Source organism: Oryx dammah, unplaced genomic scaffold (assembly GCF_014754425.2).
Source record: "Oryx dammah isolate SB20612 unplaced genomic scaffold, SCBI_Odam_1.1 HiC_scaffold_23, whole genome shotgun sequence".
In the NCBI taxonomy this organism is placed as follows: Eukaryota; Metazoa; Chordata; class Mammalia; order Artiodactyla; family Bovidae; genus Oryx; species Oryx dammah.
In genome coordinates, this window is record NW_024070207.1 from 72,915,438 (window position 1) to 72,933,077 (window position 17,640).

Here is a 17,640-nt window from a genome sequence, read left to right on the forward strand (position 1 = left end):
GATAAGAATGTGCCTGCCAATGCAGGGGACATGGGTTCAATCCCTGGTCCAGGAAGATTCCACATGCTGCAGAGCAACTAAGCCTGTGTGCTACAACTACTGAGCCCGAGTGCTGCAACTACTGAAACCCCTGAGCCTAGACCTTTGCTCCACAACAAGAGAAGCCATGGCAATGAGGAGCCCTCACACCACAACAAAGAATAGCCCCAGCTCACCACAACTAGAGAAAAAAGCCTGTGCAAAGGAAGACCAAATGCAGCTCCCCCCCCAAAAAAAAAACAAAACACCCCATCAAATTGTATACTTAAAGTGAATGGATTTAATGGTATATAAATTATATCTCAATAAATCTAGAGGTTAAAAAAATCCAGAGGTAATAAAAAATGACTCATAAACTTTTACGACATAAAAAAAATTTTTTTGCATGATTCAAAAAAACCACGAACAAAGTACAAAACAAATTAGGAGAAAATATTTGTGACACACACTACAGACAAAAGACTAATATCACTAATATAAAAAGAACTATTGAAAATAAGGGCCAAAATTAGGGTGGTTATCATTAAAAAAGAAAGAAAGAAAGAAAGAAAGAAAGAAAATACCAAGTACTGGCAAGGATGTGGAGAAATCAACATTTGTGCACTTCTGGAGGAATGTAAAATAGTGTAGCCACTATGGAAAAGGGTATGGAAATTTAATAAAAAATAAAAGAATAAATATATGATCCAGCTATTCCACTTCTGGGTATATACCCAAAAAACTGAAAGCAGAGTTATTTGCATGCCCATGTTCATAGAAACATTATTCACAATACTCAAGAGGTAGAAGCAACCCATGTCCATTGACACATGAGGGGATACACAACATGTGGTATATACATACAACGGAATACTATTCAGCCTTTAAGAGGAACAAAATTCTGGGACTTCCCTGGTGGTCCAGTAGGTAAGAATCCACCTTGTAGACTTCCCTGGTGGTGGGGTGGAGAAGAATCCTCCTGCCAATGCAGGAGATATGGCTTTGATCCTTGGTCTGGGAAGATTACAACAGAATGGGAAAGACTAGAGATCTCTTCAAGAAAATTAGAGACACCAAGGGAACATTTCATGCAAAGATGGGCATAATAAAGGACAGAGATGGTATGGACCTAATAGAAGCAGAAGAATATTAAGAACAGGTGGCAAGAATACACAGAAGAACTATACAAAAAAGATCTTCATGACTCAGGTAACCATGATGGTGTGATCACTCACCTAGAGCCAGACATCCTAGAATGCAAAGTCAAGTGGGCCTTAGGAAGCAACACTACGAACAAAGCTAGTGGAGGTGATGGAATTCCAGGTGAGCTCTTTCAACTCCTAAAAGATGATGCTGTAAAGTGCTGCACTCAATATACCAGCGAATTTGGAAAACTCAGCAGTGACCACAGGACTGGAAAAGGTCAGTTTTCATTCCAATCCCAAAGAAAGGCAATGCCAAAGACTGTTCCAACTACTCAACAACTGCACTCATCTCACACGCTAGCAAAGTAATGCTCAAAATTCTCCAAGCCAGGCTTCAACATTACTTGGACAAAGAACTTCCAGATGTTCTCGCTGGATTTAGAAAAGGCAGAGGAACCAGAGATCAAATTGCCATCTGTTGGATCACAGAAAAAGCAAGAGAGTTCCAGAAAAACATCTGCTTCTGCTTTATTGACTACACCAAAGCCTTTGACTGTGTGGATCACAACAAACTGTGGAAAATTCTTAAAGAGATGGGAATACCAGACCACCTTACCAGCCTTCTGAGAAATCGGGATACAGGTCAAGAAGCAACAGTTAGAATTGGACATGGAACAACAGACTGTTTCCAAATTGGGAAAGGAGTACATCAAGGCTGTATGTACTGCTTATTTAACTTATATGCAGAGTACATCATGAGAAATGATGGGCTGGATGAAGCACAAGCTGGAATTAAGATTGTTATGAGAAATATCAAGAACCTCAGGTATGCAGATGACACCACCCTTATGGTAGAAAGCGAAGAACTAAAGAGCCTCTTGATGAAAGTGAAAGAGGAGAGTGAAAAAGTTGGCTTAAAATTCAATATTCAAAAAACGAAGATCATGGCATCCAGTCCCATCACTTCACTGGCAAACAGATGGGGAAACAATGAAAACAGTGAGAGACTTTAGTTTTTTGGGCTCCAAAATCACTGGAGATGGTGACTGCAGCCATGAAATTAAAAGATGCATGCTCCTTGGAGGAAAAGCTAAGACCAACCTAAAGAGCATATTGAAAAGCAGAGACATTACTTTGCCGACAAAGGTCTGTATAGTCAAAGCTATGGTTTTTCCAACAGTCATGTATGGATGTGAGAGTTGGACTCTAAAGAAAGCTGAGCGCCAAAGAATTGATGCTTTTGAACTGTGGTGTTGGAGAAGACTTTTAAGAGTCCCTTGGACTGCAAGGAGATCCAAGCAGTCCATCCTAAAGGAAATCAGTCCTGATTTTCCTTTTAAAATTCACTGTAAGGACTAATGCTGAGGCTGAAGCTCCAATACTTTAGCCGCCTGATGTGAAGAACTGACTCATTGGAAAAGACCCTGATGCTGGAAAAGATTGAAGGTGGGAGGAGAAGGGGACGACAGAGGATGTGATGGTTGGATGGCATTACCTACTCGATGGACATGAGTTTGAGCAAGTTCTGGGAGTTGGTGATGGACAGGGAAGTCTGGCGTGCTGCAGTCCATGGGGTTGCAAAGAGTCAGGCACAACTAAGCAACTGAACTGAACTGAATTGGGAAGATTCTACATGCTAGGGAGCAACTGAGCCCATGTGCTACAACTACGGAGCCCTTGTGCTGTAACTACTCAAGCCCACATGCCTAGAGCCTGTGCTCCACAAGAAGAGAAGCCGCCACAATAAGAAGCCTGTGCCCGTGCAATGAAGAGTAGCTTCTATCTGCTTGCCTCAACTAGAGAAAGCCCATGCATAGCAACAAGGATCCAGCACAGCCAACATAATAATAAAATAAAAAGAATCTGCCTTGCAATGCAGGGGACATGGTTCAATCCCTGGTTGGGGAACTAAGATCCCACACTCCTCAGAGCAACTAAGCCCATGCACCACAACTACAGAACCCATGTGCTGCAACTACTGAGCCCACCTGCCACAACTAGACTTTTGTGCACCACAATGAAAGATCCTGCATGACACAACAAAGATCCCCCATGCTGCAACTAAGACACGACTCAGCCAAATAAATAAATAAATAAATAAATAAATATTTTAAAAAGAGGAAGGAAATCCTCACACATACTACAACATGGATGAAACTTGAAGACATCATGCTAAGTGAAACAAACAGTCACTAAAGGACAAACAATACAATTATTCTTCCATTCATATGAGGTACTTAGAGTAATCAATGAAAGTAGAATTATGATTGCCAGGGGCTGGAGAGAAGGGGAAACAAGGAGTTGTTTTTTAATGGGTACAGTTTCGGTTTTGCAAGATGAAAGAAAAAAGTTTGGGGAATGGATGGTGCTGCTGATTGCTCAATATTGTGAATATACTTAATGCCAATGAACTGTATACTTAAAATGGTTAAATTTTTATGCATATTTAATCACATTTTTCGAAGAAGTCAATGGCAACTCACTCCAGTACTCTTGCCTGGGAAATCCCTTGGACGGAGGAGCCTGGTAGGCTACAGTCTATGGGGTCGCAAAGAGTTAGACACGACTGAGTGATTTCACTTTTACTTTTCACTTTCATGCACTGGAGGAGGAAATGGCAACCCACTCCAGTAATCTTGCCTGGAGAATCGCAGAGATGGGAGCCTGGTGGGCTGCCGTCTATGGCATTGCACAGAGTCGGACACGATTGACGTGACTTAGCAGGAGCAATCACATTTTTTTAAAAAAGGACCAATGGATCCAAAAACCCAACAAAAAATGGGACACATGAACAGACAGTTTACCAGAAAAAGAGATAAAAGTGGCCCTGAAACATTTGGGGAAAAAAGCTAAAATTCATTCATGATTAAAGAAATGCAAATTAAAACAACACTGAGATAGAATTTCTCTTGTATCAGATTAGCAAAAATTGAAAATATATGACAACACATTCTACTGGCGAGGCTGTGGGGAAAAAAGCACTCTTACACACTGCTGTTGGGAATACAAATGGGTATAATCCTGGAAGGGAATGTGGCAATATCTAACAAAACCACACATGCACCTAACCTTTTGCCCCAGCAATCCCATTCCTAGAAACCTACTCTGAAGAAAACTAACAGTATGAAAATATATGCAGGGACTTCCCTGGTGGTTCAATGGCTAAGATTCCACACTCTCAATGCAGGGGGTCTGAGTTCTATCCCTGGTCAGGGAACTAGATCCCACATGCCACAGCTAAGAGTTCACATGCCACAACTAAAGATCCCCCATGCTGCAACTAAGACTCGGTGCAGCTAATAAGGAAAGAAAGAAAAAGGAAGAAAATATACACATAAAAGGTTATTCACTGCAGCATGTCTGTAATTGCAAAATATTGGAAACAACCTAAATGCCCATACACAGGAGAGAAGGTGAATTATACTATGTATGGTACATATACACAATAAAAGTTCCATGGAGCTGTACAAAAAAGAATGAGGAAGACTTCTATGAACTGATAAATGACTTTTAGAAAATACTGAAAAAAAGCAAAGCCACAAAGTATATTTATAGTGTACTACCATTCATATGAGAAAGAAGGGCATATGAAATCATACACAAGTAACCGCTCATTTGTACAAAAGAAATATAGGAAGAAACTAAAGAGACTGATTAAATACAGGGGTTAGGAGAATGTGGTGGTAAAGAAGTGGAAATAAGGGTGGAATGGGGACAGGATAGCAGGGACAAACAGGAACACTTCTCTGAGTATAGATATTTTTTTCTTTAAAAATAAAACATTGTGGTAAAAAGCATAGCATAAAATTTACCATCTTAACATACAACACTTTGTTGTATGTACATTTTTAAGTGTACAGTTCAATAGTGTTAGTATATTTACACTGTTGTGCAATGACTCTCCATAACCTTTTCTTCTTGTAAAACTGAAACTCCATACCCATTCAACAGCAACTCTCCATCCCTGGTCTATTCTTTTAGTTTCTGTCACTGCTTTTATTCATAGAATGCTCTTTACCTTCACCTATATGCAGAGAACTTTGCTTACATTTTTTCTAGTCCTCTTGTAGGTTTTTTCTTTTTTTATATTGTGGTAAAAAAAACACATGGGCTTCCCAGGTGGCTCAGTGGGTAAAGAACCTGCCTATAATGTAAGAGACATTGGAGATACAGGTTCGATTCCTGGGTCAGGAATATCCCCTGGAGGAGGGCACGGCAACCCACTCCAGTTTTCTCGCCTGGAGAATCTCATGAACAGAGGAGCCTGGAGGGCTACAGTCTGTAGGTCACAAAGAGTCAGACACGATTGAAGTGACTGAGCACAGCACAGTACAGCAAAAAACATATAACATAAAACTTGTCATCTTAACTGCTTTTAAGTGTACAGTTGAGTAGCATTAAGTATATTTACATTGCTGTGAAACAGATCTCTAGAAATGTTTCATCTTGTAAAACTCAAATTATATACCCATTAAATAATAACTCCCCTTTTGGCCCTCCCCTAGCCCTTGGTAACCACCATGCTACTCTTCATTTCTGTGAATTTGACTACTTTAAATTCCTTCTATAAGTGGAATCATACAGTATTTGTCTTTTTGTGACTTGATTGTTTTACTTACATAATGTCCTAAAGTTTCATTCATGTTGTAACATGTGACAGGATTTCCTTCCTTTTAAAGGCTGAATGATATTGGGACAGATCGAGGGCAGGAGGAGGAGGGAACAGAGGATGAGATGGTTGGATGGCATAGCAACTCAATGGACATGAGTTTGAGCAAACTCTGGGAGATAGTGAAGGACAGAGAAACCTGGTGTGCTGCAGTTAATGGGGTCACAGAGTCAGACATGACTGAGAGACTGAATGATAAAAACAACAACAACATTTTGTTGTATGTATATATTGTTGCTTAGTCGCTAAGTCATGTCCGATTCTTTTGTGACTCTGTGGACTGCAGCCCATCAGGCTCTTCTGTCCATGGGATCTATTATGAATAGGTGGGTAAGCAAATATCTCTTTGAGACCCTGTTTACAGTTCTTTAAAATATATATCCAGAAGTGGGATTGCTGGATCATATGGTAGTTCTATTTTTAATTTTTTGAGCTACCTCCATACTGCTTTCCATAGCAGTTATATCATTTTACAATCCATTCAACAATGTACAAAGGTTGTAATTTCTCCACATTCTCCTTGCATCCTTTCCAACATTTCTTTTCTTTTTTTTTTTTTCAATAGTAGCCATCCTGACAAGGTATATGGTGATATCTCATTGCAATTTTGATTTGCATTTCTCTGCTTTGAGTATATCTTTTTGTAAAACCCTGACTCTTAGAGCATCAATAATGCTTCACATACTCTTCATATACCTCAAATATAAACAATTAAAACCAACCAAACAAGATGTAGGGGATCCACAATAGAATACAAACACTAACTCTGGGAAACAGTATCTTGCCTGGATACCTTAAAGTCTAAAGACAAAAAGAACTGTACATATATGCTGTAATCTAGTCACTAAAAGTCTTTCTCACAGGGGTATGGGCTAGCAATTCCAAAATTATTTTATGTGTCTACTAGAACTGAACTAGTAAGTAAACAGAACGCAGATAATGAGAGCTGGGTTTTCACTGCTGGAGAAAGAAGTTATAAATAAAGAGTGGGAAGATTAAAATAAACCCTGTAATGTTAGACTGGAATTAGAGGTATCAATCTAAAATCATGGTTTTTAACATATATTCAGTTAGATAGATATAAAAATATAGATATATGTGTGGGTTACTGTACATACAGATATTTCCCAGCTCTACTCACTGAGAGGGCCTAGAAGTAGTGATACCCCAGTAATAATGAGCACACCTAATGCCCAGATATGTTTCTAAGTACCATTTTTTAACTAAAAGAAAAAACAGGGCTCCTTAGACATATGATTGATTCCAGAGCTGAGGCAGGGAAAATACAACATCTGGTGTAAATGCTTAAAAACTTGACGGTGTGTTAAAGAACACAAGAGCTACTCTGAAGGTGTTCCTAGTGGACAAGAAACAAAAAATAAAACAAGATATAAAACAAATGATGATAGTATTGGGTGTTAATGCATAGAATAAAATAAATACCCATGGGTCTATATGGCTATAAATACATAATCAGATAAATAAGTGGTAGGAGGAGAAAAATAGCTCTTTCTCATAGTAGGATTCCAATTAATACATTTCTGAGGCCAGAACCCATGCTTTTTCTATTTTATCAGGTTGTCTCAAAGCTAATTAGCTAAGTCCTAAATAGACAGCAAGTTTGTTAAGATCCCTACCTTGACACCAAGTGCTATCAGAAACTTTAGAATATCAGGGGGGAAACAACTATGAGGAGAAAAAGGCTCTGTTAGAATACACATTTAAAACTAGTCTATGGCTCTTACTTTATAGAACCAGGCAGGGTACCTCCATGGGCTTGTAGCAACAAAACCTGTAGCTGCTGGACCTGGAAAAGGCAAAGAAAAATAGTCAGCTAGTTATCAATCAAAACTACTTATCCCTATTCAGCAAAATTATCATGATTAGCAGTAGGGTAATTTTACTTGATGCTTTTGAACTGTGGTGTTGGAGAAGACTTTTGAGAGTCCCTTGGACTGCAAGGATATCCAACCAATCCATCCTAAAGGAGATCAGTCCTGAGTGTTCATTGGAAGGACTGATGTTGAAGCTGAAACTCCAATACTTTGGCCACCTGATGTGAAGAACTCACTCATTGGAAAAGACCCTGATGCTGGGAAAGATTGAAGGCGGGAGGAGAAGGGATGACAATGAGATAACATCATTGACTCAATGGACATGACTTTGGGTAAACTCTGGGAGTTAGTGATGGACAGGGAGGCCTGGCATGCTGCAGTCCATGGGTTGCAAAGAGTCAGACACGACTGAGCTGAACTGAATTTTACTTGATGCCTATGAAATCTAAGGCATATCTTAGGTATAACAGAAAGCAACATGGTTGATGATTCAATGATAAAGACAATCAGCACTACATGAATAACTAGTACTTAGAAGATGTCATCTGTTTTACCTAAGCACCTTCATGAGTTTATTGAGCCTCTATTCTGTTTTTTTTTTTTTTAAATCAGACTTAGCACTGAGCTAGGCAATGTGGGGGGGGACACAAAATAAACTCTTGTAGTTTATTATCTAGTTTACAATCTAGTTGATGAAGACAAGACTAAGGCCTGAAAAAGTAGGAAATAACACAAGACAGAAAATGCTAAGTCATCAAGTATACTTAAGTACTTTAGGGTTCTGAGAAGAAGCAAATTAATAAAATCCCACAATAGTCTAAAGGAGGCTTTGTGGGGATGGATCTTAAACCAGAGTGCACCTGTAATCATTGTCTCCATTCCCTCTTATGACAAAAGAGAAGCTGTTCTGCTTGAGTTTTGGATCCCAACTCTTCTTGCCTTCTGATAAATCTTACTCTATTTGTTATCCCCTCTCTCTGCTATATATGTGACTTCTCTCTTTTTACAGTATCCTTCCTATTAAGATTAAAACATGTTCAAGTCTCTACCATCTTAACAGCACCTCCCCCAATCCCGCTTCCTGTCACTTTTTGCTTGATTTCTGTCCTTCATAAAGTTTAAGAGAATAGTCTACACCACTGCCTCCATTTCCTTTGCTCTTCTCTCACTTCTCTTTAACTTATTCTAATCTGATCTGTGCCCACAACATTCCACTGAAATAACTTTGGATAATGTCACCAATGATCTGCATGTCACTATATCCCATGGGCATTTTTTAGTCTTCATTTTATTTGACTGTTTGGTAGCATTTGGGTTACCAGACACCACACTTCCCTGCTTTTCCTTTTATTTTTCAAGCTGATCTTCTAGTCAATTTCTTAGTTCATCTTTGCTCCAATTGTCTTTTAGGTGATAAAGTTCCTCAAAGCTCTCTGCCTATAGTTTCAATTACCATTTATTAATAAAAACTGGTGACTCCCAAATTTATCTCAAACACAGATTTTTCTGAATTTAGAACTTTTAAAATGCAAGAACACTAGTATTTTACATTTACTATCACATCATTATTTCCAAAGCATGACTACACACGTGATTTCATTTGATCCACACAGATTTCTCTGGGCTTCCCTGGTGGCTCAGCAGTAAAGAATCAGCCTGCAATGCAGAAGCCATGGGTTCAGTCCCTGGGTTGGGAAGATCCCCTGAAAAAGGAAATGGCAACCCACTCCAATATTTTGCCTGGAGAATCCTATGGACAGAGGAGCCTGGTGGGCTATAGTCCATAGGGTTGCAAAGAGTCAGACATGACTTAGTAACTAAACAACAACAACACAGATTTCTAAAGCATTTACAGGGAACAAGGTTGTTTGATAGGGGGAAACTGGTAATCCAGTCTAATTACCGTTCCTTGCTCTCTCCACTCTAGCTACAATAGTCTTCAAATGCACTATACTCATTCCTAACTCAAGACCTTTGCAGACATGCTATATGTCTGGCACTGTTCTAAGTGCTTTATATGTATTAACTCATTTAACCCTCATAAAAACTCTATGAAGCAGGTACTATTATTATTATTTCTGTTTTATAGATAGGGAAACTGAGGCACAGAGAACTCACCCAGGGTACATAGCTAGTGAGGTATAGAGCCAGGATTTGAACCCGGGCGGCTTGGCTGCATTGTCAATACTCTTTCCCATTATACTTTGATACACACACTATTGTTCTTTGCAGGTGACTCAGTGGTAAAGAACCCACTTGTTAAGCAGCAGATGCTGATTCAATCCCTGGGATAGGAAGATCCCCTGGAGAAGGAAATGGCAACCACTCCAGTAGTCTTGTCTGGGAAATCTCATAGATGGAGGAATCTGGTGGGCTACACCCCAGGGGTCACAGAGAGTTGGACACAACTTAGCAACTAAACAACAACATGTATTTCTTCTCTCTGGAATCTTCTTTCTTTTCTGCATAGATGATTCCTACTTCATCTTTCAGATCTCAGCTCAAATGTAGTTACCTTAGGGAAGCCTTCTTTTCAGAGTAGATATTTAACAGAAGATCCTGTTCATACTTTCACAGTGCCCTATAGTATACTATTCCAGTTTATAATACATTGGTATGATTGTGTGCTTAATGTTTATTTGTCTCTCCTATTAGGAGAGTTCCATGAAGGCAGAAACTATCTTCTTTGCTCAACAATATATTCCAGCACAGTACCTGGCACATAATAGTGTTCAGTAAATCTTTATTGTTGGAATGGATGAACAAATAAATGACCAGGAAGAAAAGCATTTCTGGCAATAGGAGTACACATGAAAGCAAACAAAGAAGCAGCACTGAATAAGGTACTTTATAATTAAAGTGATTTTGTAAACAGGTAAATTACTTATATTTTCTATAGTGAACCTTAGGAAGAAGGAAATAAAGGACAGTAAAAGGAGGGAAGACAACAGATTAAATGAGTTGTAATTATTATCACTGAGGAGGAAGCTAGAGATGGAGTGAGCATTAGACTGCTGAGAAACACTAGACTCCCACTGGGAAGAGTACTATACCAAGAAAAGCTGACACCCCTGCCAAGGGGGCCAATCTCGCTATCTGCTATTCTGCCAGTGCTATTGAGCAGTTGCACAGTCATACTGATACCACCACAAATTCATGTTCCTAGTCAGCTACTTCTTCCATTTCCAAGACTTTAAGCCTTCTGAGGTCTCTTCAATCCCTCTATGCTATCATCTGCTTGATTGCTCTTAGAAGATGACCTTGTCTTCTATTTCTCTGAGCAGAAAATGGTCATCAAGCTGAAAATTGCTCAATTTCCCTTCTTGTTTATCCAAATTAGTGTCACTGTATCCTTCCTATTCTAACCTCTTTTCTTCTAGTCTTATGGGCAGGTATCCCCTCTACTGACTAAGGTGAATCCCTTTTTATTTGTGCAGAGGATCTCAACTGAAAAAAAAAAAAAAACAGCTTATCAACTCATTCCTATTCTCAGTCTCTCCAAGTCTATCCCAACCAGTCTCTGGTTCTTTCATATGCTCAAGTCTCTTCCATATTTCAAAAAAAAGAAAAAAACACAGATTTATATCCCTTGACCCATGACTACCAGCTACTGTCTTTTATCTTGCCTTCTTGAAAGAAGAGCCTGCCAACTTCCTCCACTTCCTTGTCTAGCATTCACTGTCCATCCCATAGCAATCTGTTCCTATCATTCCCCTGACCCTCTTCTTACTGCAGTCATCAATAGCTTTCTTGCTGATTAAAAAAAAAAAAAATCAATGGACCTTTTTAACCCTTATCTTTATTTCTTTATAAATTTATTCTTTTGATAGCCCTCCTTGAAACTTTCTTCCCTTGTCTTCCATGAACCACTGATTTTCTTCCTACCTGTTTGCTCTTTCTTCATCTCCCTTGTTGTCGGGTCTCCTTTCCCCCTTCCTTAAATACTGCTGTTACCCCTGAGTTCTATCTAGCCTTCGTCTCTCTTCTTTGCCATTTGCTCACTCAGCAAATATTGAGTAAGTGCCTTTAACATGCCAGGCACTCTTCGATTTCATCTACTTTGTAACATCAGGTACCATCTAAATTCTCACTTTTGTCGCTTAGTCATGTCCGACTCTTTGCGACCCCATGGACTACAGCATGCCAGGCTTCCCTGTCCATCACCGATTCCCGGAGCTTGCACAAACTCATGTCCATGGAGTCAGTGATGCCATCCAATCATCTCATCCTCTGTCATCTCCTTCGCCTCCTGCCTTCAATCTTTCTCAGCATCAGGGTCTTTTCCAATGAGTCAGTTCTTCACATCAGGTGGCCAAAGTATTAGAGCTTCAGCTTCAGCATCAGATCTTCCAATGAATATTCAAGACTGATTTCCTTTAGGATGGACTGGTTGGATCTCCTTGCAGTCCAAGGGGCACTCAAGAGTCTTCTCCAACACCACAGTTCAAAAGCATTAGTTCTTCAGTACTCAGCTTTCTTTAAGGTCCGACTCTTATATCTGTACATGACTACTAGAAAAATCATAGCTTTGACTAGACAGACCTTTGTTGGCAAAGTAATATTTCTGCTTTTTAATATGTTGTCTAGGTTTGCCATAGCTAAATGCTGATGACATACAAATCTGTATCTTCAGACATTAAACCCGCATACCCAGCCATGTTTGAATAATTCTACTTAGATGTCCCTCAAGAGCTTCAAACTCAAAATGCCCCAAACTGAATTTCATCATTTTCATTTCCCTGCCTGACCCCTATTTTCCTCCTAAATTCCCTGACTCAATGATTGTTACTACCATTTATTCAGTTATCCAAGCAAAAAACCTGGGGATCAACTTTGATTTTCCCTACCTACCCTTTCACATCAAATCTGTAGCCACATTTGTAAGCTCTATACATTCTACCTCCTTGGGTTTTTTGTTGTTGTTGTTTCTGTCAATAATTTGTCCCCCTTTCTTTATCTCTATTGCTTCTGTCTTTAGTTCAGGCCATAGTGTTTACTTGAGTTATTATAATTCTTTAACCAGTCATATAAGGACCTTTGGGATCTGACTCCTGCATACCTCTCTTGCCCCAACTCTCACTGCTCACTTCTTTATCAGTGAAATATCCAGTGCCACCCTCTAATCTTAAATATGACCAAAAAACATGTTCATAGGAGTTACTTTAACATGTCTGCATACTAACAGAATGCTTAACCAACATCTCTAAAGTCCTGGTGGAGAAAAAGCTGAGAAATAGGAGCTCTATCATTCCACTCACATACTTGTAATTTTCCCCATCAAATGTTAAGTCCCTTCTACCTGTTGCTTCAGATGATTAAGTTCAGCTGTCTGGGGATCAATATTAACAACAGGTTTGTTCTTGATTTTTCTTGCTCTGTCAGCATAACGAAGAGTGTTTAATGTTTCCTCTAGATTGGAGTCAGCAGGACTCACACAGGCTATCATAAGAGTGTGGCTATTACCTCCTAGAGAATCTGAAAAAGAATAATGGAAGGAAGTGAAATCCAAGTAGGACGCAAGCAAAGCTGTCCATTGGGTTGGATACTTCAATCTCAGAGCTGTAAGAAAATAATTTTTAAGTATCTACAAATTTCCTACTGCATCAATATAAAAACATCAAGAATTTCTGCTGTGTAAAATGATATAGTTTAGTATGCTATTACATGTGTCCTCCTTAAGTGAGACTGTGATGTCAGCAGTTAATCAGGTTAAAACAACCGGGGCCTGGGCCAAGTAAGTTAGGAGCCACTATTAGTATTAAACATTCTTTGGATGCTTTCTCTAGGTAGATTTTAACTCTTTAGGGAATTCTGCTTGTCAGCATTAATAAATACAGTAAGCAAGTTCATTTCCAGATACAAAGTGCTAAGTACAGTTGACACTCTACGATTTTTTTGGCTCTCAAATCCATATATGAAGACATTTTTCCATTACCTTAGAAGCCCGCTTGCCAACAGGTCTCTCTCCTGTTTATCAATTGGACAGCTCTGTATATAATAGTACCAAAATCTGGCTTTTTATTAATATCTGTCCTATCTTTGCATTCTCATCACTATCATTCTAAGTTACTTTCTCATTTCTTAGAGGCACTTTGGGCTTACCTTGAAGCAGTCGAGTCAACTTGGAATCTCTGTAGGGCACAAAGCCACACTTTTTGTCATCTCCAAGAGCACTGATTACATTTCCCAAACATAGGAGGCCTCGGTTAATATTAATACCTAATAATAGGAAAGAAAATTTAAATTGCTTGGTAACATCTAACATATACCTATCCTGAGAAAGAGAAAAGAATAAAGACCCCATAGAATTATTAAGTTAGCAATCTTAAGGAAACCTCTTAATCCTGTTCACTTTTCCGAGAGTGTCTTTTTTTTCCCCAAACAGAAAGCTCTATATAAAAGAAAAACATTATTTAAAAATCTTTAGTGTTCTTATCAAATATTCTTAATGCTCTTTGAGAAACACACCATATTTTCCCTTGGTGGAATGGATAGAAATGGGAATAAACATAATGCTGGTAGAAGCTGGTGATGTCCACTCTGATATTTTACTTTCTTTCTATCTCTTCCTCTTTCAAACAGTTGGTCTTCCGATTAAGTAAAGTTCAAAGGGCAAAGGTGAAAGCACAATTAAGTCAGTTGGCACTTCTTGCCCTTTTCCATGGAAACAAAGCAGACAGACAGATAACAGATCACCATGACAACAACCACTTGTATAGTTATTTACGTTTTATACTTTCCTCTTGTTGCTTCAAACAGAGTAAACATTCTTTTCCACTTCTTAAATTCCAAGGTTTACTTTTTAAACATTGTAATTATCTCCGAGGTCCCTTGAAAGCCCCCATGGTTATGTTTATCTTGGAAAGTCTATATAGTATAATGATTACAATCATGGAAAGTCTATATAGTATAATGGTTAAATGCATGGGCAATGGTGGCTAGGTTCTAATCCTGGCTTTGTCACTGACTAGTTATGCAATTTTGGGTAAGTTCTACAGAAGGGGGCAAATCTACCCAGTTCATAGATTGTGGTGGGGAGTTAATAAGATACCTTACACAAAACAAAGTCATATGATATATAAATGGCATGATGATTGTTAGTGCTATTCTACTTTACTTATTCAGCCACTGGACTCCCTTATAGATCTATATCTATAAGATCTATATAACAACTATATCTATAAGATCCTTAACTCCAAAATTCCTCTCTGACTGCATCCTACTACCATCCTTCCATTTCTTTCATGGATGCTGTTCTTCACCCTTATTGTGGCTACAAATTTACTGACACTCTTTCTTTCTCTTTTTCACTGCACCACATGGCATACAGGATCTTAGTTCCCCGACCAAGGATCGAACCTGCACCTGCTGAAGTAGAAGTGTGGAGTCTTAACCACTGGACCAGCAAGGAAATACCAACTGACTCTTCCTAATACCCTTGGTAGATCATCTTTCCTGGGCCTTAAACTACCTATTCTGAACCCTGCAGTCATTTCAGTTATACTTTCTCAAGCACTCATTAAACCCATGACCTTCTGCCATCCCCACCATGTCAATTCCCAGGCCTAGGTTAAATCAGCTGTGTGCGTGTGTGTGTGTGTGCACATGCATGCACATGTGTGCTTCTCTCTACACTGCAATGCTGAAGAAAGTTACATAATCAAATGGACTGTATTCATCCATTATAAAACATGCTATCTGACCTTGGCTGAACCCTTGGTCAATTGATCATCTTCTCTTCTTCACTCTTCCTTCACCATGGCAGCTATTCTAAACACTCATCATTTCCAAGACTGGAAATCTACCTTCACTCTATTAGTATATGATTTCAACAAATACATTATGGTGATTAATTCTTCACAAGGGCTCCCTAACTTCCCCTCTCCTCACTTCACAGTCTTTCCTTTGCTGTTACTGATTCCTCTGTTCTTCTCCTTGTTTCAGGAGGAAATAAATACCTTTATTTTCCCTTCAGCCTCTGCTGGTGTTTCTATTCCCTTAATTTTCCCAGGGACCCTGGATTGTTCAATCTTCCACCTTCCTCTTAGATCTTCAATTTATTTTCCCTTTACAAATTCCTTCTTTTCAGTTTATTCACATGCTCAAATATCCCAATATATAAGGCTGAGTGCCAAAGAATTGATGCCTTCAAACTGTGGTGCTGGAGAAGACTTGAGAGCCTCTTGGACAGCAAGGAGATCAAACCAGTCAATCCTAAAGGAATTCAATTCCTAAAGGAAATCAATGCTGAATACACTGGAAGGACTGATGCTGAAGCTCCAATATTGTGGCCACTTGACATGAAGAGCCAACTTATTGGAAAAGACCCTCATGCTAGGAAAGATTGAAGGCAAGAGGAGAAGGGGATGACAGAGGATGAGATGGTTGGATGGCATCACTGGCACAAAGGGCATGAGTTTGAGCAAACTCCAGGAGAAGGTGAAGGACAGGGAAGCTCGGCATGCCGCAGTCCATGGGGTCGCAGAGTCAGATGTGACTGAGCAACTGAACGATGACAATGAAGACAAAAACAGTTCCATCAAGCAACCATCTCTTTCTTTTCCTTTTACTGCCATTTTCCAGGGCCATTTATCCCATCCAGGATGTGAAGGAGATCCTGCTGAGATTAATCAAACCTCACCATTGCCTGTACTAATCCTCATATTAGTTCAGTTCTTTCTCTTCTTACACCTTTTAGCCAAACAGAACATTGTGCCATCTTATTGGTCCATATCCCATCTGGGATGTGAAGGAAAGACTGCTGAGGTGTTTCAAACCTATTAAGCAAAATGTCCATCTATTACTTCACAGGAACAACAACAAAAGCCCAGATAAGCCCTGAGAAGAAATTATGGGTACTGTGATCTAAGTAAGAAGCACAGACTTAAGAATAAAAAGGCTGAATTTTTTCTTCAAATGAGATTTTGGAATAGAAAGGAGCAAGGGAAATGAATGTCTCTCTGGAAAGAAATCATCACAAAAGAGCATTTGATTTCCTGCTGTTGAGAGAGAAATTCTTGACATAGATGGAGAAAATATATCATAAAGACTGGGAAGAACATGTCTGAAGAGACTTAAAAGTTTTGATCAAGTATGCTATGGAGAAAAATGTCTGGATAAAGTTGGAAGACCAGAAGTTCCTCTTCTCTCTAAAAGATTGAGAATGGATCAAGTGAGGAAAGGATCAAGAATACTATTCAATAGCTTCAGGTATTTGTTCAATAGGGCAACAAATAAATAATAGAAATTTTAACTTTAAAAGGGGACTAGAACTTCACAAGTATAATGAACACATGTTACAATAGGTTTTACAACTAGATTAAAAGGGTATATTTGTCACAGGAGATAAAAACAAGGCAGGAGAGAAAGGAGGCAGCTCTATACGAAGCAGCTCTCAACTGGGGACAATTTTGCTTCCGTAGGACTTTTGACATCTGACAAAACGTGGTCCACTGGAGAAGGCAATGGCAAACCACTTCAGTATTCTTGCCTTGAGAACCCTATGGACAGTATGAAAAGGCAAAATATAGGACACTGAAAGATGAACTTCCCAGGTCGGTAGGTGCCCAATATGCTGCTGGAGATCAGTGGAGAAATAACTCCAGAAAGAATGAAGGGATGGAGCCAAAGCAAAAACAACACCCAGCTGTGGATATGACTGGTGATGGAAGTAAAGCCCAGTGCTGCAAACAGCAATATTGCATAGGAACCTGGAATGTTAGGTTCATGAATCAAGGCAAATTGGAAGTGGTCAAACAGGAGATAAACATCGACATTTTAGAATAAACATCGACATTTTAGAAATCAGCGAACTAAAATGGACTGGAATGGGCAAATTTACCTCAGATGACCATTATATCTACTACTGTGGGCAAGAATCCCTTAGAAGAAATGGAGTAGCCCTCATAGTTAACAAAAGAGTCTGAAATGCAGCAGTTGGGTGCAATCTCAAAAACAACAGAATGATCTCTGT

At 39.2% G+C, this 17,640-nt stretch overlaps 1 protein-coding gene across 1 annotated transcript in view; it reads right to left on the minus strand.

The window, feature by feature from the left end:
- Positions 1-17,640, minus strand: part of KIF4A (kinesin family member 4A) — a 130,760-nt gene that overhangs the window by 64,777 nt on the left and 48,343 nt on the right. Inside the window, exons 8-10 of the mRNA XM_040265741.1 lie at positions 13,770-13,886; positions 12,967-13,142; positions 7,578-7,639 (exon numbers count right to left, since the gene is read on the minus strand). Of these exons, the coding sequence (XP_040121675.1) occupies positions 7,578-7,639; positions 12,967-13,142; positions 13,770-13,886 (355 nt within the window). The remainder of the gene's footprint in view (positions 1-7,577; positions 7,640-12,966; positions 13,143-13,769; positions 13,887-17,640) is intronic.